This window comes from Pinus tabuliformis, chromosome 6 (genome assembly GCF_031772625.1).
Source record: "Pinus tabuliformis cultivar Carrire ecotype Pingquan chromosome 6, CPIR1, whole genome shotgun sequence".
NCBI lineage: Eukaryota > Viridiplantae > Streptophyta > Pinopsida > Pinales > Pinaceae > Pinus > Pinus tabuliformis.
The window spans coordinates 1,233,939,563-1,233,964,312 of record NC_142292.1 but is presented as its reverse complement, the minus strand read 5'-3'; the positions used below and the strand labels follow the sequence as shown (position 1 = coordinate 1,233,964,312).

Sequence of the window (24,750 nt, the reverse complement as noted above, 5' to 3'; positions counted from 1 at the left end):
TCGTCGAATTCAGCTTGGAGGTCGCGGCAGTGAAAACATTGCTCAGAGCGAGCCATTGCAATAGAGGGATAGGTTCTAGGAGGAACAGATTCACAAGGATGGTCTGATGAATCCTTCTTACTGCAAAGGATTAAGGGCCGGGTAATAGTGCGCAAATTATTGACAGAAAGAGAACAGAGAATCGATCCCGCCGCCTTCAGTATCAAAAAGAGGTAGATAGGAAAAATATGAGAGATAGTGCGCAGAGCTGAAAGATAATTTCTTGAGGATATGGGAGATGAGCGCAGGTTCTTGGCAGAAGAAAGACAGAGGGGCGAGCCCACCGATCTGAGTTTCAGAGAGAGATGAATAGGAAGAACCTGAAATCTTGAAAATAGGAGAGAAGAGCCGGAAAGATGCAAGCTGAGAAAGCAAGATGAGAGGCAGGGGGACGGCCAGCAAGGTAGATGAGAGTGAAGAAGGGGATCTGGATCTCCAGGTTTCCCTTCAAAGCTTTCCCTGAAAAAGACCGAAGGATTAATTAGAGAAAATTTATGCAAAGGATAGGGAGCCGATACCAGAGCAAACGGTCTCCTTCGTGGCTGATCCTGAGCGCTTTCTCCACTTTCACGGGGCTGCTCTTGGTCGCAGAGATGATAGACCATGAAGTGCTTTCCTAGACTCGTATTTATGGATCGGTTCCAGCTGCAGCAACCTGGATTCTTATCAGAGATCCGATCCTCAGTGATAATTAGATATTTTCCAATATCTTTAGGACGATTGTCTGCAGTAGCAGAATCATTCCTCCGTCCTTCACTATAATTATGAAAATCCCTTGGGATGTCAGCTGATCTGAGGGCCGTATTCTCACTGAGATTGCTTGAGATTTTCGAAATTTGCCCAAGGGCAGTTTTTGCTATCCCCTTCACGCGCTTGCTGAGTTTGCGTGCTTGGGTATTTCCCGAGTCGTCCTGGTTCATGGCAGAGTTTGGAAGAAGGCTCGTTGACTGTGCCTCAGTGTTCCTTCCTGATGTCCAACTGCTTTATTAGCATGTTTATCCGCTTCCCCATTGTATGTGCGAAGGATATGGCAGAATCGGATTTTTTCAAAGTGATTGGTGAGGAGGCTGATGCGTTGAAGATGCTGTTGAAGACTACTGTTTGAGGATATCCTGTAATGGTTCATGTAGCCAATGATTATAGAGGAGTCTCCTAGAACAAGTGCATTTTTGATTCCCCTATTTTTTAGTTGCAGCAGTCCTTGATACAGAGCAAGAGCCTCGGCGTTATTATTTGTTTTTTCCCCTAAACTCCATTCGTAGCTGCATATTTCTTCTCCTGATTCGCCTAAAATAATACCTCCTGCACCTGCTGGTCCTGGGTTGGACTTGGAGGCTCCGTCAAAGAATAGGATTGGACAATTATTACTCGTTAGCCATCTTTTAAATTCCTGAGATGGTAGCCTTATTTCCCATTCTTTGGTCTTATGATTGAGTTTCATGACTTTTCTCTGAATTCTCTGATGATGGCTTGGATTGCCTAGAATATGCCTGATCATGATCCGCTCTTCAATTGTATAATCAGTTGCTTTAGTTATTCCTGAGCATTTAACAATCATCGTCTCCTGAGCCAGAAGGTGAGCGCTGCTACATGTTTCCCAGATATTGCCTTCTTTATTTTGGAATATTTTCTTGTTTCTAGTGAGCCAGATTTTCCAGAGGAGGTTGTGGGGGATGATGTCCCAGGTTCTTTTAACAATCTTGCTTCGCTTATCTTTCCAAGGACAATTCCTTCTCCAGTGTTGAATTGTCTCAGCAATGTTTTGCTGGGGATGCCAAGTTATGCTGCCCAGGTTGGCCATGATGTTCCAGCATTTCTTCGCAAAGGCACAATCAAGAAATAGGTGGTGGATGGTTTCCTCCTCGGAGCAGCAGTTAGGACAGATTGAGGGACCATGTATCCCTCTCTTTCTCAAATTTTCCGAGGTGAGAATTCTACCCTTGAGCAGCAGCCAGATGAAGAATTTGACCTTTGGGATTGCCTCAGAATTCCAAATTATTTTCCAATGATTCCAGATGGGAGCCTGATAAGTATTATTGCAGAGGAATTGGTAACCGGATTTGATGGGGTAACCTGAACCCGTGGGATCCCATCTAAGCCCATCTAATGCTCCTTTTTTTATAGGGGCTCTGTTTTGAAGATTTTTAAGAAGAACTTGGAAGCTTGAATCCAAGTTTGGGGGAATAAATGGGAATTCCCAGCTAAGCCAAGCACCGCTCTCAGCATCCCATTTTGAGATTTGGTCCAGCCTTTGAAGGCCTTTGCTATGAAGGTAAAGGATGATGGGAATGGCATCTTCAACAGTGTTTAATGGTTGGAGGCCCATGATTTTGTCAGTGGCATAATTGATACTGCTTCCACCCCCCGGAATCTTTGAGGTGTTTTGAATAAGAGTGGGGATTGCTTTCTTGCAAAGTTGCCAAATTTTGGTGGAATCTCTTATAGGAATATCAGATTCAAGAAGTCTTTGTCTATGGTCCGAAAGATATTTGCATTCAAAGACCTGTTTCCACCAGGCTTTTGGTTCACTTATAAGTCTCCAAGCCATTTTAATCCCAAAGGCGAGATTCAGAATCTTGGGCGTTCTGATTCCCAATCCACCTCTGTCTGGAGATTGAATTACATTTTTCCAGTTGACCAGATTGTATCTATTTTTTTCTTTTTTCCCTCCTTGCCATAAAAAATTGCGGAGTGCAACTTCTAGCTTGTTATGAAACGAAGCAGGAGCTTGGTAAAGAGTGAAGCGATATAAAGGTAAGGAGGAAATACCTGATTTAAGCAGGATAAGTCTGCCCGCTGGGTTAAGCCATTGGGTACCCCATTGCTGAATCTTCCTTTTGACTTTGTCGATTATTTCATTCCAGGTGGACGCTTTGAGAGCACCCAGGGTGACCGGCATCCCAAGATAGGTGAAGTGATCCCAGTTTTCTTTATAGGCTACTCCAAAGATATTGGCAATATTGTGAGCTGTTTGATTAGAGATGTTCCATCCATAGATGCAGCTTTTCTGAAAGTTAACTTCTCCTCCAGAGCACTCCATAAATTGATCGAGGAGGTTTTTGAAACGCCTTGCTATTGTGGTGGAGGCCCCGCCAATGAGCAGGGTATCATCAGCAAATTGTGAATGATTGATATTTTTGACTCCATTCCCAAACTTGATACCAGAGATGAGGCCGACTCTTCTGTTGTAATCAAGGTTGCTGCTGAGGGATTCAGCCATCAAGATGAATAGATAGGGTGAGAGAGGGCAGCCTTGCCTTAGTCCTCTTGAAGATTGAAAAGCTTCACAAGGGCGACCATTTATGAGAGGCGAGATCCAGGGACCAGAGATGCAAGCGGCAATGGTGCTTATGAAGTCAGAATTAAAACCCATTTTTCTCATGACAGCGTACAAGAAGGAGTGTCTTACTCGGTCAAAAGCGTTGGCTAAATCAAGCTTGAGGACGAAACCTTTCTCTTGTCTAGAGGTGCTAGAGTGAATAGCTTCTTGAACCAAAGAGATGGAGTCGTGAATTTGCCTATTGGTCATGAAACCCCCCTGATTTTCAGATATGATGGAAGGAAGCAGAGGCTGGAGTCTAGCTGCTATGATTTTTGCAAAAATCTTATAAGAAGTGTTGCACAAGGAGATTGGTCTAAATCTCGAGAAGGAAGTGGGCCTGGTTTCCTTGGGAATGAGGGCAAGAAAAGTTGAATTTGTAAAACCCCCCATTTTCTTTTTTCTTTGGATTCCTTTCATCATTTTTACAAGATCTTTCTTTATCAAATGCCAATGGTCCCTGTAAAAATTAATAGTAAAGCCATCTGGACCTGGAGATTTGTCTGGTTGAAGAGTCCAGATTGCTTTTCTTATCTCTTCCTCAGTTATATCGCTGTTCATCCTCTCATTTTCCTCAGCAGAGATTTTCCCTGGGAGGTGCCGAAGAAAGGCCGAATAGTCCATGGCGCTTTGATTTTCAGTGAGAAGGCACTTGTAATGTTGGAAGGCAGCTCTTTTAATAGCTTCCTGATCATCATGCTGGTTACCTTGACTATCTGTAATAGTAGTAACAATGTTCCTTGATTTTTTTACTGTAGCCTGCTTATGGAAGTATGCCGTATTTTTATCGCCTTCCTTTAGCCATATTTCTCGCGACTTGAGCCTCCATTTGATTTCTTCCGCCCTCTTAATTTGAGTTAGCTGTCCCTGCACTTCCCATTCCTTACTTTTTAGTTGATTTGTGTATCCATGATCTTCTATTTGTTTGTGAATATCTTCCAAACTCTGCTGCATTTTTTCTTTTATTTTTTCTAGTTCTTGGTAACTGACTTTTGCCCAATCCTTAAGAGCTTTCCTAGTGTTTCGAATTTTGGTTTCCCAAATGTAGTTTGGAGAACCTTCCACGTGATTCTTCCAGGTATCTTCTATAATTGACTCGGCCTCGATGCTATCTCTCCACAATGGATTGTATCTGAAAGGGATTGGTCCCAAATTAGCGTGAGATTCCAACGTTAATAAAATGGGAAAATGATCAGAGGCTGTGGCGCTAAGAATTTTGGTGTGACCTGCTGCAAAGGAGGAAAGAAGGGTAACATTAACCAAAATTCTGTCCAGCCTTTCCATAATGTTACCTGGTCCCAGACGTCTATTGTTCCAAGTGTATTTTCTATTTTTAGGAATGATGTCCATCAATTCGTGTTCAGCCATGATAATTTCCAGCTGCCTTCTGAAAGGGTCGGGGTTGAAGACGCCCCCCCTTTTCTCATTAGCATGGAGAATTAAATTAAGATCTCCAGCAAGGATAACATTTGAGTTCTGTTCCTTGTCTATTTCCTGCTTCAATTCATTCCAGCATTGTTCTTTTTCCCGGAAATGGTTGGGAATATAGACATTGTAAATAATTAAATCCCAACTTTCTTCCTTGTTGACGAGGTTGGTTCTAATCCAATTTGGATTGAGGACAGAGGATTTGCAATTCCATTGCTGCTTATTCCACATGGTGGTGATTCCTCCAGAAGCTCCTCTGGAATTACTACTGATCCCTATAAAGGAATTTTGAGCTTCTATGATTAACTGCATATCAATCTGATTTTGCTTGGTTTCCTTAATTAGAACAATTTCAGGTCTTTCTGAATGAAGAAGGTCTCTTAGGGCGGCTGATTTAGAGGGGTGCCCCATACCCCTGCTGTTCCAAGATAAGAGCTTCGTCATAAAAAGTTCGAGCGAGGAGGTGCTCGCCTCTCAAATTCTTTAGCTGCTGTGTCTTTCTCTTGAGAGCCTATAATGAAGGAATCCATGGGGGTTTGTAACCCTAAAGCTATGTCCTTTTGCGTGCTTTCTTCCCGATGCTGCTTGGCTGATTTTCTGCCTGGTCCAGATTTCTTAAGGGTATCACCGGATGCACCAAGGTCCTTGGAGGAACTTCTGGTAATTCTGATGGGCTGATTTCCATGGGCTGGCTGAGATGGATTCGGGGCGATCAGTAAGGGATCAATACAGGTCAACACTGGTTGATCAGGATGAGGGCCATCATCGGGCATTTTCGATTTATTTTTGGATAAATTCCTTTCCACTGATTGCGGGGGGGAAGCTTGGTGAGGGGAGGAGGGAGAGATTCTGGGGCCTTTGGGGGAGGGTGGGGGAGAAGGGTGGTCCTCTGAAGCAAGGGATCCAAAGGGGTTGGAGGACGAAGGGAAGACAGGGGGGGAGGGAGGGGTTCCGGAGTGAGGCGCCTCAGGCTCAGGGGGGGGGTTTGGTTTCTTCTTTTTCCTTACTATTTCCCATGCTTCCTCATGAGTTCCAGAGTTATTGATATTGGTTTCAGATTTAGATTTAGGACATCTATTAGCAAAATGACCGTACTCATGACATACCTTACACTTGAAGGGAAGTTGTTCATAGTCCACCTGTTGAATATGCGTCCACTGGTCCACTCTGAGTTTAACAGCTTCTGGAAGACCTTTGCCCAAGTCTACCTCAACACAGATCCTCGCACATGCATACATATTTTCCTTTGGTTCAGATCTGTCCACATATTTACCTATTGCATTTCCAATCGCCCGAACAGTTTCATCAGCCCAGCAGTGAAGCGGCAGGTGCGGAAGGCGAACCCATACAGGAACTGCGTTGGGTACATCCATTTCTGGATCGAAATCCGGGGTCCAACGATTGAGATAGAGGCCTCTTGTGTCCATGAAGTACGGCCCATTCCTGAAAATTAGGTTGCGATCCTCCACTGATTCGAAGAGAAAGGTGAAAAAACCTCTTCCACAGAACCTTATGGCAATTTTCCCCTGGACCATGGCATTCCAATTTCTCTCCACCCAACGTTGGACGGTTCGAGGGGAGGGCCATAGCCCCGTAAACTGGCCAACCAATCCCCGTTCAGCTAAGGCTACAGCCGATCTCCTTGGGAGAGAAAGAGGAAGAGGGATTTCCGGGATTTCATCAAGTTTTTTGATAAATTTAGAGGCAGAAGGTCGGATCCTTTCAGAGTTGTTCTCAGGGACGAGAGAAGCAAAGGCTTTCTCAAAATCGGGTTGAGAAGAGGCATGAAGATCCATCGAGCTGGATCGCTCGGCAGGAGGAAAGAAAAGGAGGGGCAGGAGCCCCAGGAAAGAGAGGCGCAGCAGAGGGCTGCCCTCAGGGAAGCTCGAGCAGCAAGAAGCAGGCAGGAGGCCCAGGAAGCAGATCAGTGAGGGGGGCGCAGCAGGGGAAGCCCGTAAGGGCCAGCAAGCCCGGCAGCAAGGCTGCCAAGCTCGAACGGGGGCGGTCAAGGGTTACAGAGGCGGGGGAGCTCCATCTCCAGCGCGCGCGATCAGTCCGGGAGGCTCGAGTTTTTTACATAGACTTATTATTCTTTTTTTTACATAGACTTATTATTCTTTTGTATTCTTTCTTTCCTGGTAATATTATTTTAAAGTGGGGGAGGCTAGAGTTTTTTATTATTCCTCTTATTCTTTCTTGGTAATATTATTTTGAAATGTGGGAGGCTGGAGTTTTTGACACATATTTATTATGTTACTATTATGTACTAATCTAAATTCTTAAGCATAAAATTTGCCCATGACTAAAATTATGGGCATTAGGGTGAAACTTTAATGGAAAGTTAAATATGTAAGCTCATGTTTTAACTTACAATGCCACTATATAGCAATTTGTATTAAAAATATATATATAAATGCATTTTATATCATATTTAAATTAATAATCAAGTTTTACCTAACTTACAATTCCACTATATAATCTTTATTAAATAAAAAAAAAATATATAAATGCATTTTATATCATGTTTAAATAAATAGTCACTTACAATGCCACTATATAATCTTTATTAAATAATAAAAGATATAAATGCATTTTATATCATATTTAAATAAATAGTCAAGTTTTGCTTTACAGCAGGCCCAAATAAATAGTAAGTTTTATTTATCAGGCCCAAATAGATAGTAGTTTTCCTATTAATTATTTTGAGAGTTCCAAATATCCACGCAATAAGAAGATTAAAACTTATAATAAAAAAAAATTAATGGGCCAAAATAAATAGTAGTTTTCCAATTAATTATTTTGAGGGTTCCAAATATCCATGTGGTAAGAAGATTAAAACTTATAATAAAAAGTTTTTTATATTTTTTCAATGCCGGAAATGAATCTTGTTGAATTTGTGCCCATGCACATTGGTATAATTAGATTAGACATCACATGCAATATTACAGAATAGTGGTGTTACACTGAGTTTATGGATTTATATTTAAACAATAATTATAAATTATGTTAATTAGTTAATTATATTTTATATTTATTATAATATAAACTTTAAATGTTATGATGAAAGTTAAAAGGTGAAAAAAAGAAGAGAGAATGAACGGGTACATTATTTTACATAAAATAAAATAATTTATAACACTACTAAACAATAGCTTTATTTTAAATTAAAATGTATAAATGTTAAAACAAAATATAAATATAATTTTTATAGTTTTCAATTGGGGCATGGATAATAGTTAAATTCAATTAAAGGCCAGATTTAATGCATCACTTTTAGTCTTCAAAAGTTGACCTTGCTATTTTCGAAAATGCAAAACATATGGCATACATGTATATAAATACCTATCTTATACAGATTTTCCAAATTAACAAATTTTCATCTTCAAAAGTTGACCTTGCTACTTTCGAAAATGCAAAACATATAGCATACATGTCTATAAATACGTTTCTTATACAAATTTTCCAAATTAACAAGCCTACGACCGCTTTTTGCACCTTTTGGGGCAATTGCTAGTTATTCTGTTACAATTCCTAACAATATTTTATACGAGGTTTTCCCATATCGCGCTCATTAGTCAGAGATAATAGGAGAGGAATAAGGGTTAAGGTTTGTATCTGCGTCCATTTTGTTGTAGACAATAATTCCAATTCAGCAGTCCAACTCTCATTCAATAGCATGGGTGGGATTCTTTCCTAAAGAGATTTTAGGCTTTTTTTATTAACTTGGGTGTTCTAATTGGAGTTCGATATTGATACCCATTTCTTCTCTTTTTCGGCTTATCTTTGTTGATATTCTGTCACTCATAGTCCTCGTTGGCTGGGAAGTGGTTTTACAGGGTTGCTTTCAGTGGCATTGACAAAATTCAAGGTGGGTTACAGAAGTAGAGGCGCGCACCAGGGAGCCCAGTTATGAAGGCCCCTAGTTTGAGGGCATTATACAAATTTCCTAAGGGACCACTCCAACATGCTTTTTTGGAGTGAATATGGGGATGTGCCTCTTCGGGAGGAAACAAAATATACACGATTTATTAAGGTGGCGCCCCCAACGTCCGAAATTGAGTCGCAACAGTCTCTGAAACCACGCACCTGGCTGAGTGCCTCTACTTCCATAACCCACCGAAAAGATTCCCAATGATCTCAAAGATCCCATTGAACATAGCATAGAAATATCAGCTAAACCCAGTGATCTATTGAACAAGAGCTGTATTTATGTAAAAAATTGTCATATGTCGATGTTTACTCACTACAAAATTACAGATTGCCGTTAGTGGGGTTATAATAGAATTTACACATATATTTGTTTCTCTTAAATAAAGATTGTCGTTAGTGGGGTTATAACTACCTCTACCTTCTACCATGCAACTTCTCCCATCTTCCAGAGGTGGTTTTACTCTACAGCTATGAGAGATGTGTCATTTAGTTTTGTAAAACCATCTAATAGCAAAGGTAACTTGTTTCTATGTCCCTTATTCATTTAGGTATTTGGTTGATATAGGTTATTTTATTTCGAACTGCAGTAACGCAAAGGTTTTCTTTACAGACTTATGTACGGTTGCATAAGGATAATACCCTACTTCCTGGTGAGGGTTACTGTACTTCCTTACAGATAGTTGATTCTAGGAACACAAATTCTCCTTTTGCAGATTAGGAAAATCCATTGGCCAACAAATTGAATTTCCCAACTCATTCCTTTCACTTTTGTTATTTATTTAGGGCTTTATGCCGCCCTACCAAGCCATGAGTTCTGCTAATATTTGTTTTTTCTTCTATGGATTGTTAGGTTTGACCACTTACAACTCTAGGCACAATATTTTGGGTATGCGGTCCCATTATCTTATGGCTACCAGGTTCCTATCCTTGACGCTTCGATTGTCTTTCTCTAGGTCTAAATTGGGGTTCCAACCCATGTACAATTAGGGTTTCTTAATAAACCCCAACCAAGAGTCTTTCCACTAAATTTATTTTGTATTAAAGTGAGAAATGGTTGTGCGGCCTGAAACACTTAGTGGGAGATTTGTTCACTACCATAGTGTAGCACTTGATTCCTATTTGGAAATTAAAATGGAGAAATGTTTCTTTGTCAGTGGAGAAACCATCAGATTGAAATCTGTGTAAAAAAGAAAAAAGAGGAAAGAGATTGGAGTTCGATATTGATACCCATTTCTTCTCTTTTTCGGCTTATCTTTGTTGATATTCTGTCACTCATAGTCCTCGTTGGATGGGAAGTGGTTTTACAGGGTTGCTTTCAGTGGCATTGACAAAATTCAAGGTGGGTTACAGAAGTAGAGGCGCGCACCAGGGAGCCCAGTTATGAAGGCCCCTGGTTTGAGGGCATTATACAAATTTCCTAAGGGACCACTCCAACATGCTTTTTGGGAGTGAATATGGGGATGTGCCTCTTCGGGAGGAAACAAAATATACACGATTTATTAAGGTGGCGCCCCCAACGTCCGAAATTGAGTCGCAACAGTCTCTGAAACAACGCACCTGGCTGAGTGCCTCTACTTCCATAACCCACCGAAAAGATTCCCAATGATCTCAAAGATCCCATTGAACATAGCATAGAAATATCAGCTAAACCCAGTGATCTGTTGAACAAGAGCTGTATTTATGTAAAAAATTGTCATATGTCGATGTTTACTCACTACAAAATTACAGATTGTCGTTAGTGGGGTTATAATAGAATTTACACATAGATTTGTTTCTCTTAATTAAAGATTGCCGTTAGTGGGGTTATAACTACCTCTACCTTCTACCATGCAACTTCTCCCATCTTCCAGAGGTGGTTTTACTCTATAGCTATGAGAGATGTGTCATTTAGTTTTGTAAAACCATCTAATAGCAAAGGTAACTTGTTTCTATGTCCCTTATTCATTTAGGTATTTGGTTGATATAGGTTATTTTATTTCGAATTGCAGTAACGCAAAGGTTTTCTTTATAGACTTATGTACGGTTGCACAAGGATAATATCCTACTTCCTGGTGAGGGTTACTGTACTTCCTTACAGATAGTTGATTCTAGGAACACAAATTCTCCTTTTGCAGATTAGGAAAATCCATTGGCCAGCAAATTGAATTTCCCAACTCGTTCCTTTCACTTTTGTTATTTATTTAGGGCTTTATGCCGCCCTACCAAGCCATGAGTTCTGCTAATCTTTGTTTTTTCTTCTATGGATTGTTAGGTTTGACCACTTACAACTCTAGGCACAGTATTTTGGGTATGCGGTCCCATTATCTTATGGCTACCAGGTTCCTATCCTTGACGCTTCGATTGTCTTTCTCTAGGTCTGAATTGGGGTTCCAACCCATGTACGATTAGGGTTTCTTAATAAACCCCAGCCAAGAGTCTTTCCACTAAATTTATTTTGTATTAAAGTGAGAAATGGTTGTGCGGCCTGAAACACTTAGTGGGAGATTTGTTCACTACCATAGTGTAGCACTTGATTCCTATTTGGAAATTAAAATGGAGAAATGTTTCTTTGTCAGTGGAGAAACCATCAGATTGAAATCTGTGTAAAAAAGAAAAAAGAGGAAAGAGATTGAAGGGATTTCCATCCTCTAAAACTCTGTGACTGGTTTTAGTTTATGGGAGCTCCCAACCCATCATGTCAAGTTTCCCTCTGTTCAATGTTTGGACAGTAAATGTGTTTCTACCTTTTTTAAATGATAGAGAAATGGCTATGATATACTGGTTTCTTGAGACAGCTCTTCCCCTCCAAACCATGGAAATCCAAATACCACTGTGCAAGGTGAGGGAGGAAGAAAAGTACAAGCAGTTTTTAGTAGAACTGGAGGGTTTGAAAGGAGTAGAATCTAGAGTAGAAATATGCGTCATTGAAGGAAACCGTGTTGTTGAAATTGGGAGGTGACAAGACTTTCCAGAAATTCGAATCTCATGAACGGTATTGATTTTATTTGCGTTAAAGAGCATGATAGTGGAGCCTCTCCTCGAAGATGTTTTACATTGGACAGTTTGCTATTGGTACCACAATGTCAGAAATTGAGTCGCAACAGTCTCTGAAACCACACACCTGCCTGAGCGCCTCTACTTCCATAACCCACCGAAAAGATTTCCAATGATCTCAGAGATTCCATTGAACACACCATAGAAATATCAGCTAAACCCAGTGATCCTATTGAACAAGAGCTGTATTTATGTAATAATTTGTCATATGTCGATGTTTACTCACTACAAAATTACAGATTGCCGTTAGTGGGTTTATAATAGAATTTACACAGAGATTCGTTTCTCTCAATTACAAATTGTCGTTAGTGGGGTTATAACTACCTCTTCCTTCTGCCATGCAGCGTCTCCCATCTTCCAGAGGTGGTTTTACGTTGCAGCTATGAGAGATGTGTCATTTAGTTCTAGAAAACTAGCTAATAGCAAAGGTAATTTGTTTCTATGTCCCTTATTCATTTAGGTATTTGGTTGATATAGTTTATTTTATTTCGAACTAAAGTAACGCAAAGGTTTTCTTAGAGACTTATGTACAGTTGCACAAGGATAATACCCTACTTCTTGGTGAGGGTTATTGTACTTCCTTACAGTAAGTTGATTCCAAGAACATGAATTCTCCTTTTGCAGATTGGGGAAATCCATTGGCCAGCAAATTGAATTTCCCAACTCGTTCCTTTAACTTTTTTTATTTATTTAGGGCTTTATGCTGCCCTACCCAGCCATGAATAGTGCTAATCTTTGTTTTTTCTTCTATGGATTGTTAGGTTTCACCGCTTAAAACTCTAGGCACAAAATTTTGGGTATGTGGTCCCATTATCTTATGGCTGCCAGGTTCCTGTCCTTGACGCTTTGATTGTCTTTCTCTAGGTCTGAATTGGGGTTCCAACCCATGTACGATTAGGGTTTTTTAATAAACCCCAGCCAAGAGTCTTTCTACTAAATCTATTTTGTATTAAAATGAGAAATGGTCGTGCAGCCTGAAACACTTAGTGGGAGATTTTTTCACTACCATAGTGTAGCACTTGATTCCTATTTGGAAATTTAACATGGAGAAATGTTTCTTTGTCAGTGGAGAAACCATCAGATTGAAATCTGTGTAGTATTCTATAAAGTTCATCATGGTCCAATTATTTACACGCTTTCAGTTAATTCAGTGGAGAAACCATCATATTGAAATCTGTGTAAAAAAGAAAAAATAGGAAAGATATTGAAGGGCTTTCCATCCTCTAAAACTCTGTGACTGGTTTTAGTTTGTGGGAGCTCCCAACCCATCATGTCAAGATTTCCCTCTGTTCAATTTTTGGACAATAAATGTGTTTCTACATTATTTAAACGATAGAGAAATGGTTGTGATATACTGGTTGCTTGAGACAACTTTTTCCCTCCAAACCATGGAAATCCAAATACCACAGTGCAGGGTGAGGGGGGAAGAAAAGTACAAGCATTTTTTAGCAGAACTGGAGGGTTTGAAAGGAGTAGAATCTAGAGCAGAAATATGCGTCATTGAAGGAAACCGTGTTGTTGAAATTGGTAGGTGACAAGACTTTCCAGAAATTGGAATCTCATGAACGGTATTGATTTTATTTGGATTAAAGAGCATGATAGTGGAGCCTCTCCTCGAAGATGTTTTACATTGGACAGTTTGCTATTGGTACCACAACATCAGAAATTGACTTGCAACAGTCTATGAAACCACGCACCTGGCTGAGTGCCTCTACTTCCATAACCCACCGAAAAGATTCCCAACGATCTCATAGATCCCATTGAACACAGCATAGAAATATCAACTAAACGGAGTGATCCTGTTTAACAAGAGCTGTATTTATGTAAAAATTTGTCATATGTCGATGTTTACTCACTACAAAATTATAGATTTCCGTTAGTGGGGTTATAATAGAATTTACACAGAGATTCGTTTCTCTTAATTACAGATTGTCGTTAGTGGGGTTATAACTACCTCTGCCTTCTGCCATGTAGCTTCTCCCATCTTCCAGAGGTGGTTTTACTTTGCAGCTATGAGAGATGTGTCATTTAGTTTTGTAAAACCAACTAATAGCAAAGGTAGTTTGTTTCTATGTCCCTTATTCATTTAGGTATTTGGTTGATATAGGTTATTTTATTTCTAACTACAGTAACGAAAAGGTTTTCTTTACATACTTGTGTACGGTTGCACAAGGATAATACCCTACTTCCTGGTGAGGGTTACTATACTTCCTTACAGTAAGTTGATTCCAAGAACACAAATTCTCCTTTTGGAGATTGGGAAAATCCATTAGCCAGCAAATTGAATTCCCCAACTCGTTCCTTTCACTTTTGTTATTTATTTAGGGCTTTATGCCGCCCTACCCAACCATGAATTCTGCTAATATTTGTTTTTTCTTCTATGGATTGTTAGGTTTGACCGCTTAAAACTCTAGGCACCGAATTTTGGGTATGCGGTCCCATTATCTTATGGCTGTCAGGTTCATGTCCTTGACGCTTTGATTGTCTTTCTCTAGGTCTGAGTTGGGGTTCCAACCCATGTACGATTAGGGTTTCTTAATAGACCCCAGCCAAGAGTCTTTCTACTAAATTTATTTTGTATTAAAGTGAGAAATGGTCGTGCAGCATGAAACACTTACTGGGAGATTTTTTCACTACCGTAGTGTAGCACTTGATTCCTATTTAGAAATTTAACATGGAGAAATGTTTCTTTGTCAGTGGAGAAACCATCAGATTGAAATTTGTGTAGTATTATGTCAATTTCATCATGGTCCAATTCTTTACACGCTTTCAGTTAATTCAGTGGAGAAACCATCATATTGAAATCTGTGTAAAAAAGAAAAAAGAGGAAAGAGATTGAAGGGCTTTCCATCCTCTAAAACTCTGCGACTGGTTTTAGTTTGTGGGAGCTCCCAACCCATCATGTCAAGATTTCCCTATGTTCAATGTTTGGACATTAAATGTGTTTCTACATTATTTAAATGATAGAGAAATGGCTGTGATATACTGCTTGCTTGAGATAGCTCTTGCCCTCCAAACCATGGAAATCCAAATACCACAGTGCAGGGTGGGGGAGGAAGAAAGGTAGAAGCAATTTTTAGCAAAACTGGAGGGTTTGAAAGGATGAGAATCTAGAGCAGAAATACGTGTCATTGAAAGAAACCGTGTTGTTGAAATTGGGGGGTGACAAGACTTTCCAGAAATTCGAATCTCATGAACGGTATTGATTTTATTTGTGTTAAAGAGCATGATAGTGGATCCTCTCTTCGAAGATGTTTTGCATTGGACAATTTGCTATTGGTATTGTTATTTATTATCGTTTTACTATATTTGTAATAATGTGTTTTCTAGTTTAACCATATTTGTAATAATGTGTTAACCTATTTTATTTATAGTTAAAGGAAGTTCAACTCCATGTCAACCACTATTATTAGTATTTTTTGTTTAGATATGGTAAAAGTCAGTTTTGTAATTTTCTCCAGCAATAATTTATATTCAATTACTATTTAATTAGTTGTTTTTTAAATGTGTTTTTAATGATATTTATGAACTCTTTACGGTCTTCAATAGATAGCTATTTTCCCAGGTCTATTTTAAGCCATTGGAAGCAAGCATACTGACTATAAAAAAAGCATTGATTCTCACACTGCTAGAAACTGAGAGGCCTATCCCAAAAACAGAGCATAGAAAAATGCTCTCGACTTACCTAAACATTTCTTTAGGTTGAAAGAGGAGAAAACAAAGTAGAAGAGATAAGATTCTTAGAAATATTACGCCACGGTGGATTGGAGTTGATGCAGTAATCCAGCGCATTTAGTTGTTGTTTTGGACGATGGCTGATATCTTCAAGCTTCGGTGCAGCCATGGTCTAATTTTATTACTTTTGTTGCTTGTGTAGTTCTATGTACTGTGTGTTGTCTAATTGATAGAGCAAGGTTGAAATCAGGGTACAATAAGTGAGTGGGGCAGAGCATGTGAGTTTAATTGGATGCTAGTCTCCTGTGCATTGTTGAAGGGTTTATTCAGGGGTTCACAGCTTTGCTCCCCAATCATAAAATCTTTAAAATTATTGAGAGGGTGTGAATGAAGCCATATGCAAATTTAGGATGCTTTTAATGGCATATCGATCTCTCTCATAGTGTAGTGGCTTAACAAAAGGACCACTATAAGTTAAATAAACAACTTTAGAAAAAAACCATCATCAACAATTGTTTTTTTTCTTGGTTGAGTATCTTGATTTTTGTGTGAAAAGCAAATAGCCGGATTTTGAAACTGGGTATTTGTGATTATCGAAGTGATTAATCGCAGAGGATAAAAGTTTGAGTATCCTGCAAGCATCTTCCGCACTCGGTTTTCAGTCGACTGAAACTCCCAGTTTTTATATATCTTGTATACTTTGATTTTTGTGTGAAAATCAAATCGCTGACTGTTGAAATTGGGTATTTGAGATATGTGTGTTTGGTTTGTTTAATTAAAAGTATTATAAAATATCAATAATAGTGTTCATACTAAGGAGAAGTGGTAAAAATTTAGATGTCCATAGGAAATATGAAATAACATAATCTTATATTAACTTATATACAAATAAAGTAGTTTAAAAAAAGTAAATTTTGAACACGTTGAATCCATTTTATATACAGGTGAAAATGCAACTTAAACAATGAAAATTTACAGGTGGTTTATATATGTTTTTCCAAAAAGGAAAAAAAGATGATGAAAATTACATATTGTAGTAGCCAAAAATTGTTACTTGCTTTAAGGGCGCAGACCATCCTCACCAAGTGCATATCTATATATATATAAGTTATAACCGACCACAGTGAAGTCCATGGCCTATCAAAAAATATGTAACATCATATAGTCATTGTTAAAAAATATATACATGCATATAAGCAAAAATAAAGTTGTATGTTTGTCATTAGTTTCCTTCAACTATTTCTTTCCCTTCATCAGTGAAGGGTTTGTGATAATAATCATAATGCATATAAACCCATCAAACCGGGCGTCTCCACTGAGGGTTACTAACTTATCAGGATTTTGCTCGAATGCATATTTACCCACTAAAATGAAACAAAGTCATAAGATGAACTATTGAAATGATAATAACCAAATGGTTTGTGTTTACTATGTTTACATTGCATCTAGTGACAACGCAAAGTAGAAAAAAGACCATGGTACCTACACCGTAAGACCTTACATGCGTAAAAGTGCATTACTTTCAGATTCTCTCAGTTGTCTTTTCTCCTCGTATTTTGGTTCCCCAATGCAATGGTTACTTCCAAGCACCAAGATGTTTTTATCCTTTTTCATCACCAAGTATTTTCCTATACCAAATGGTTTGGATCTTCCACCTCCTTGCTTGGTAGATTCAGTCGTGAAATATTTTTATTTGGTTTAGAATGTGAATTCAAATCCTAAATCAGTTGAAAGTATTATGGTTAGTGGATTGTACACTACATCAGATGTGAGTTGAGACATAGTGCCATCATCATGGAAGGGGTGGCTAAGGGTGAAGATGCATAAACTCTTCTACTATTTTAATTTCCTCGAGAATTCATAAAAATTCATTTATTATTTCTTTTTCCCTAAATTAATTTACATATTTGAAAGTGGATTGTACACTACATCAGATGTGGGTTGAGACATGGAAGAGGGTGAAGATGAAGAAACTATTCTACTATTAAAATTCCTCAAGAATTCATACAAATTTGTTTATTTTTTCCTTTTCCATAAATTAATTTACATATTTGAAATATTAATAATACTTCTACATAATTTGAATGAAATATACAATTTGTAGGTTCATTACATCTTCTTCAATTCTCTGATGTCTCCAACAAGTTTTGAAGAAATTTCAAATATGGAATGACAACCATGATGTTATTCACAATGTTATATTTTCTTTTCACCTCTTCCATTACAATCTAGTACTTGTAATTTTTTATTTAAACTTAAAAAAGCATCTTTGATGATCAAGAAGCAATCTTTGTTACAAACATTATACTCTCTGTAAATTTCACCTAATGTAAATCATTTAACTTTATATTCCACCTTTACATGCAATCTTGTTTATTAATTATTATTTTCAATAACCTTCTAGATTTCATGATTATTCCTCAATTGCCCCAGATGTCAAAAAGCAAAAGCAATGCTATAAATAGGTAGAATATGGAAAAATAGCATAAATGAAAAAAAAATATCGTATGTTTTGCAATCTTGTATCCCTCAAACTTGTTTTAAAACTAAAAACAATAAACCTTAAAATAATAGACCATAACACGTTCACATAAACCATAGCAACTACATGGATAATGGATACATGAGACTATTTTTATTTACAAAAGATCCATATTCAGAATACTCACAAGTAACTTAAGGATATAGCTGCAAATGTAACTCAATCTTCCACCCTTGCTTTCAATCTTTTCTATAAATCCTTACTTTCAATGACCATTCACATTTTGCTATTGTTCCTCAATTTATGCCTTACGGCGTTTCTTTTGCAACATTTGGTGCAAATGCTAGTTAATCTGGTAGAGGGTAATTCATATTCACGGTCAATAACCATATCGATAATCCTTCGTGGGAGGATGAGATCTCTAATCTCCTGCAACCCCATTTCCATTGATCTACCACTTGGCACTGATACTTCTTCATGTCTGTCATGCTTTGATCCCCTGAAATAACAGCCATAGGCACCGATATTTACTTGCTGTTGATTATTGTATGGTTTGAATAATTGACTGTCTGTATAATTTGAGGAATTGTAATCGACATAGGCAATCGAAATGGAGTACAGGAACCTGGGACTCACGGGCCTCAAGGTGAGCAGGTTATCATATGGTGCATGGATCAGTTTCGGCATTCAAATAGGCCTTGAAGAAGCCAAGACGTTGCTGTCATGCTGCAGAGAACATGGCATCAATTTCTTCGACAACGCCGAGGTTTATGCAGGTGGCAGGGCAGAGGAAATCATGGGTCAGGCCATCAAAGAACTGGGATGGAAGCGTTCTGATATCGTGATTTCTACCAAGATTTTCAACGGGGGGGATGGGCCCAACGATGTGGGGCTGTCCAGGAAGCACTTGATTGAAGGGACAAAGGCCTCGTTGAGGAGACTGCAGGTGGAGTATGTGGATGTGTTGTTCTGCCATAGACCTGATGAGGGGGGGACGCCCCTGGAGGAGACAGTGAGGGCTATCAATTTTATCATCGATCAGGGGTGGACCCTCTATTGGGGTACCAGCATGTGGCCCAAGGAAATGATTGTGGAAGCATGGAGGATTGCCAAGCGCCTCGGCATGGTCGGGCCACAGGTTGAGCAGCCCAAGTATAATTTGTTTGGAAGGGACAAGGTAACGCCTTTTGCTTTTGTGTTTTTAATCCCATTGGGAGTTTCTTTTCAAAAACATGCCTCGAGGTGCTCCACACCAAAGAGCAAATTGCCTTTTGTTGAGCTGTCAATTTTGAGGGGTAACGATCAAATTTTATTTTGCCAAGCTGCCAAGTATGAGGGATAACTATTATGTTAAAATTGTGGGAGACTTGCACTCGACTCTCCTCTTGAATCTCAGTCATGTCATACGAGTGAAGGGGTTAGACAACATAGAGAATGAAATCCTGATGAACAGCTTACCACTTCATCCCATCATTACCATGTTGTAAATTTTGTGGAAGGCTTTTTCATCCAATCAAACCCTGTAGGCCAGTCTTTTTAACTTTTAGTTAGTTTTAAAATAAAGGACTGGCATTTATATTTACAACAGTGTTACATTGTGAACAAGGATAACTACGCAACAAAATTCACCTTTCCACCAGAATCCGGTGCAACAAAACCTCATATTTCTGATTTTGGCTTGATCTGGCAAATTCTGATTTTATTTTCAGGTTACAGATCGATCCTCCACCATGTACGTTCGTTAATTTCACTCTTCCTAAATAACCAAAGCACTCAAGCAATAAAGGTGGGGTGTTCCGCCAAAGGTTGATCAAAATAGAGTTAGGGTTTAAATGTGACGAATCAATAACCACCGTAAATCACTCAATATTTGTTGGCATTTCTATTATCACAACAATTAGGAAATCCCGTAGCCATTTTGCATCCACTGGTAGTGATCAGGCAACAATCTGGGCACTCTATCAAAAGATATCTGCTCAAGAGTTACAACACCCCTCCAAATCTCCTCCAAAAGTGGATCTCATGTATAAGTGTGCAAGCACAGGTCCATTAGTTCTTATAATAACTCCTCAAACATAGGGTGGCCTCAACATGTGTGCCAATAAGATGTGACACTCCTCAAATCATGCTAATCAATCCCACATAAGGTGGATCTACATGGATATACTGTAAAGTGGTCATTGGTTGTTAAAACAACCCCTTAAAACAAGAATACCCTCAAAGAACGTGCATGAAACCTCAATCTATATATTACGACCTAATCAGACTCCTTGCCTAATGTGCTGAGGCATAGATCCATGTGCCAGCAACCGAACCTCCACAATCCAAGGGTCCAAAAGAGTGTGTGAGTTAGGGTGCCATGCCTCCAATACACGTGCTCAAGAAGAGGGAATCAATGGAGCACTCTACTAGGAGATGTAGTCTAACTCATCATAATTCAATCCATATGCCAAGAACCTCCAAATAAGCAGTGGCATCTAGATACCAATGACCAAACGATGCATTATTATGCCAAACATAGTGACTGAGAGGGCTAGAACTATGTAGAAAGAGGTGTACATGAGGGGCATTCTCCTAAAACAAGGAATACACTATTCCAAGACACCAATACCATATCAATGCCAAAGAAGCCTTAAAAAATGAGGGCATTCCTCTAATTGAACCAAGAATCACCACACATTGTCAATGTCCCACCCTTTGGAGGGCTAGATCATCATTTAATTGTGCAAAAGTGTAGTGCTCTCTTCAAAATTAACCATGAATATGTTTATTATACCACCGTTATGCCAAGCATGTTCATATGACCTAGGGCATTTCTCCACAAGAGCGACACCTCATCACACAACACTAATGCAAGGTCCAGATCACCATAGAACAATGTGTAGAAGTGGACTACTGTTTATAAATGATGAGAAAACATACCAAGAACAATGCCATAATTCCGTGATAAATCATGTGAGGTAAAACAGTCCATGACCCAAGTAATCATTTCATCAATAATAATCCACGCACCAAAGAAAAACATGCAAGATGAGGAGTGCACCATTCTATGAGCCATGATAACCTATACATAAATGAAGAGGTGAGTCTCTTCCATCCAAATCCATTAAATGATAGCACAATACTCCAAGCCAAGCTCATGGGTGCAAGAAAAGATGCCATAATGGAAACAGTCCCCTTGCATCAACTATGTACCTCTAGTTATCAAATACTCCAACTTAAGTCACATGACACGAGGACACGCGACACGGAGGACACGTAAATACGATTATTCAATACGAAACGCAGCAACCTGGAAATAGGACACGGGGGACACGTTTTATATATATTCAGCCATTGCTACTTGTACGTAGTTGTGTAAATGCCAAGAGGCAGGCGATGCTGCCGATCCAGATAGGTAGTTATTGACTCGATTATGACTGCTGGTTGTGATTCACTTGATGCCGGTACTCCATTACTCGTGTTAATTATAATACATACACACACATATATATATATATATATATATATATATACCGAAATATAGTTTTTTATCCATATTAAATTGCAGGTTGCAGCTTATCTAATCAAATTAAAATATAATTACTTCTCAAAGTTCATAGTTCACTTTAAAAAAATAAATAGAATCAAAATTTACTATTTAGAAATTAGAATGTGATATGCTTGGTCTTGATTCTTGAATATTCAATGTTCATTGTTCATGTACAACTTACAAGCACATAAGGAAATAACTAAAGTCTAATCCTATTGATTTCCTGTACCCCTCTTGCGAGAAAATGCCATAGCTTTCTCTTTCCCTCTAGATGTAGATGCTGGTGCTGGTGGAGTTGGCAGTGGAGTTTGCTATGCTCTAGAAGGTGAAGAACTAGAAGTAGGAGCTACAGGAGCTAGACCATGTCCTCTACTGGTGGCAGGGGTAGCCCGGGCAGGTGGTGTCACCTGGAAACATTACAATCTCCCAATCCTGAAATCCTGAAAAACTGATAAGTCTGCTGCATTTTGAATGAAATCTAAAATTCTATTTTCTCCATATGAAATCCAATGAGGCCGAAACCACTCTCAAACATCCTGAGTCATTTTATGGTAATGTTAAAAATTTAAGATTAAGGAGAATGTCACTTTTACTTTAAGAATTTAACATTACCATGAATAACATATCAATACTAGGGCCTAGACTTGATCATTAAGCTGCCCCACTCAAAAATTATTTGTTTCTTTAAAAAAAAATTGCAACTTATGCAGGCAACGTTTTCTATCAACGAAATACGCGTTTTCCAGATGCAGGACACGACGAAAACCGACGAATATGTTTTACATTTTACAGGACATGATGAAAAACGTTTTCGACACGTTTTAGGGCCGTTTTCGTGTCCGACACGTAAAATACGGGACACGGGACCTTGGAGGACATGTCCTGTGACTTAGGCTCCAACAGTGTCATTTGACAAACTTGGTTGTTGTGAATAAATATAATGCCAACTAAGTGAGCATCATTGATACATAGGCCTCCATACAACAAAACATGACATAATGGCTATCATATTCCTTGTGCAACTGGCATGATCAAAGTCTTCAGCTAAATCAAATACCTTATGTTATATGACGGGGAAACAAGCCTCAAGTCAATATTTCCACTACAAGAAATAACCTAAAGCCTATGTTGCCATGACACAAGTTAGAGCTAGATGGAAAACTTATTTGATAGAATGAAAAAGCCCTACCTTAGTCATGAACCCATTAATGGGTGAGGCAAGCCGACACATTGGCAAAGCGAGTTTTTGTTGCTTGAAGAAAGAAAGGGCCAAAGCCCAAGGCTTGGAGCATGGTGTCACCCATTATGATGATTAAGTGTGATTTTGCATATTATATCACATGTGACCAATGTTACTTGGGAGCGGGAGCGGGAGCGGGGAGTGGGAGCGAAAACGGGAGCGGGAGCGACCATTTTCAGAAGCTCCCGGTTTGGGAGCGAATCCGGGAGCGATTTTTTAAAAATATATATATTTTTTAATTTTTGATACATATATGTCAACAAAAACATGTAGAATGATGAATTAGACATAAAAAACATAAAAAAACATAGATTGATCATTGAACCATATCACATCAATCATCTAGAAATTATAATCGTCATCAACCATGTCCACAAGTTAGTAAAATACATATTACAACTGCAACATATTGAGTCTTATAAATCATGATTCATCAAATTCAATCTTAAAGTTTCAACTTCAAGCTTTCAGAATTGAAAATTCAATAACATTTATCATCATTGATCACCAAAGTTGTACTTGTAAGCTAAGTTTAACCATTACAAGAAGTAATATCAAAGATATTTCTAAGTCCTAACTTCTAACTGTTAACATGATATGAAATGTTAAAAATTTATAAAATGAAACATGAATAATGAGATGAAATGAAACAACTTTAGTCTTTCACAAAGCATCATATTCATAATTCACAATCATTACCAATGAGTTATAATTGCCAAGGCCCAACTTCAAACTTCAAATTTTCATTGTCACAGTGATATAATGTTTACAAAAAATATCATTATGATATGAAAGAGTCAAGAGTCAAGAGTCAAGGACTCAAAACTCAACAGTTATGAAAACTAAAGTCTAATAGAAACTAAAAAAGACAAGTAAACTGTAAATCTACATGTGGGCCTTACCACGAGAGTCTCCAGGAGTATAAGCAGGTCGTGGTGGTCTTCTAGGAGTCTCTCGCACAGACCGATGACCAGAACTAGAACCTCCACGCGAGGGTGTAGATGGAGGTGGCGACAGCAAAGGAACAAGACTCGGACCTCGAGCACTGCTACTGGATGGTGGAGGTGGAGGTGGCATGGCTGCTGCAGCTGCTTCATTTTCATCCCTTACAAGTTCCTCTTCTAGTTCTTCAATATGTACAATGCCATCCTCCAAATTGTCATCCTCTGGGTGATTGTCCCAAATTTTATATGTGGGATCCTCATTAGCCCGATCACAGTAATGACTCAACAACCTCAAGTTGTAGTGCACATAAACCAAGCTTTCTGCTCGGTTTTCATTGAGTCTGTTTCTTTTCACATTATGTATATAGCTGTAGGTGCTCCAACACCTCTCTGCAGAAGAAGAATTTACAACCTGTGAAAGAACTTTTTTTGCCAATTTTGGCAAAAGTCCGTGGCCGCCATATGTTTCCCACCATGTGAGAGATTCAAATTTATCTTTGTTGTCCATTGCATGGAAGTTACCATACAAACCAGTGCCACTGAAGTATCTGCCTATTTCAAGGCGCACAGCTGCACATTCCTCCCTGTCAGGTACCAACTTTTCTAATGCTTCCAAATATCCTTTAGTTACCTCTGGATCTAAATGGGGTTTGGTCCTAACCCCACCCCCTGCTGCAGGTTGGCCCAACCAAGATATAGAGTAGTATTTTGGCGTAAGGATATACGCCAAGCAATGTAGTGGAAGGTTAAGCCTATTCCACCGTTCACACACACAATCATGAATCAGTTTGTACAAGTTGGGATCTCTATTATGAACAATGTCTTTTATTTCCCCTAACATGGTATCCATTTGCTCATACACCTCACCAATCACTGGTTTGTCTGTATCTGCAAACCGAATCATGTGATAAATTGGCTTGGTGAAATCCAATACCTGCCTCACACTTGTCCAAAACTGCCCATCAAGAGCGGCCTCCTCCACCATTTCAAAACCTGCCATGTCAGCTACATTTGTAGCCCTTTCCTTTAACACCTGCCAATGTGGACTTGATACCATGCTAGCTAATGCCTCTCTTACCTTCAAAAGGCGCCTGAAGGTGAGGTAATAGCTACCAAATCTAGTCTTCG

The 24,750-nt window shown here is 38.9% G+C and overlaps 1 protein-coding gene across 1 annotated transcript in view; it reads left to right on the top strand.

Moving 5' to 3' along the window:
• Positions 1-18,237: 18,237 nt before the first annotated feature.
• LOC149263150 (putative voltage-gated potassium channel subunit beta) overlaps positions 18,238-24,750 on the top strand; it is a 149,229-nt gene continuing 142,716 nt past the window's right edge. The window contains exon 1 of the mRNA XM_089425831.1: positions 18,238-19,083. Within this exon, the coding sequence (XP_089281957.1) occupies positions 18,517-19,083 (567 nt within the window). The 5' untranslated portion in view covers positions 18,238-18,516. The remainder of the gene's footprint in view (positions 19,084-24,750) is intronic.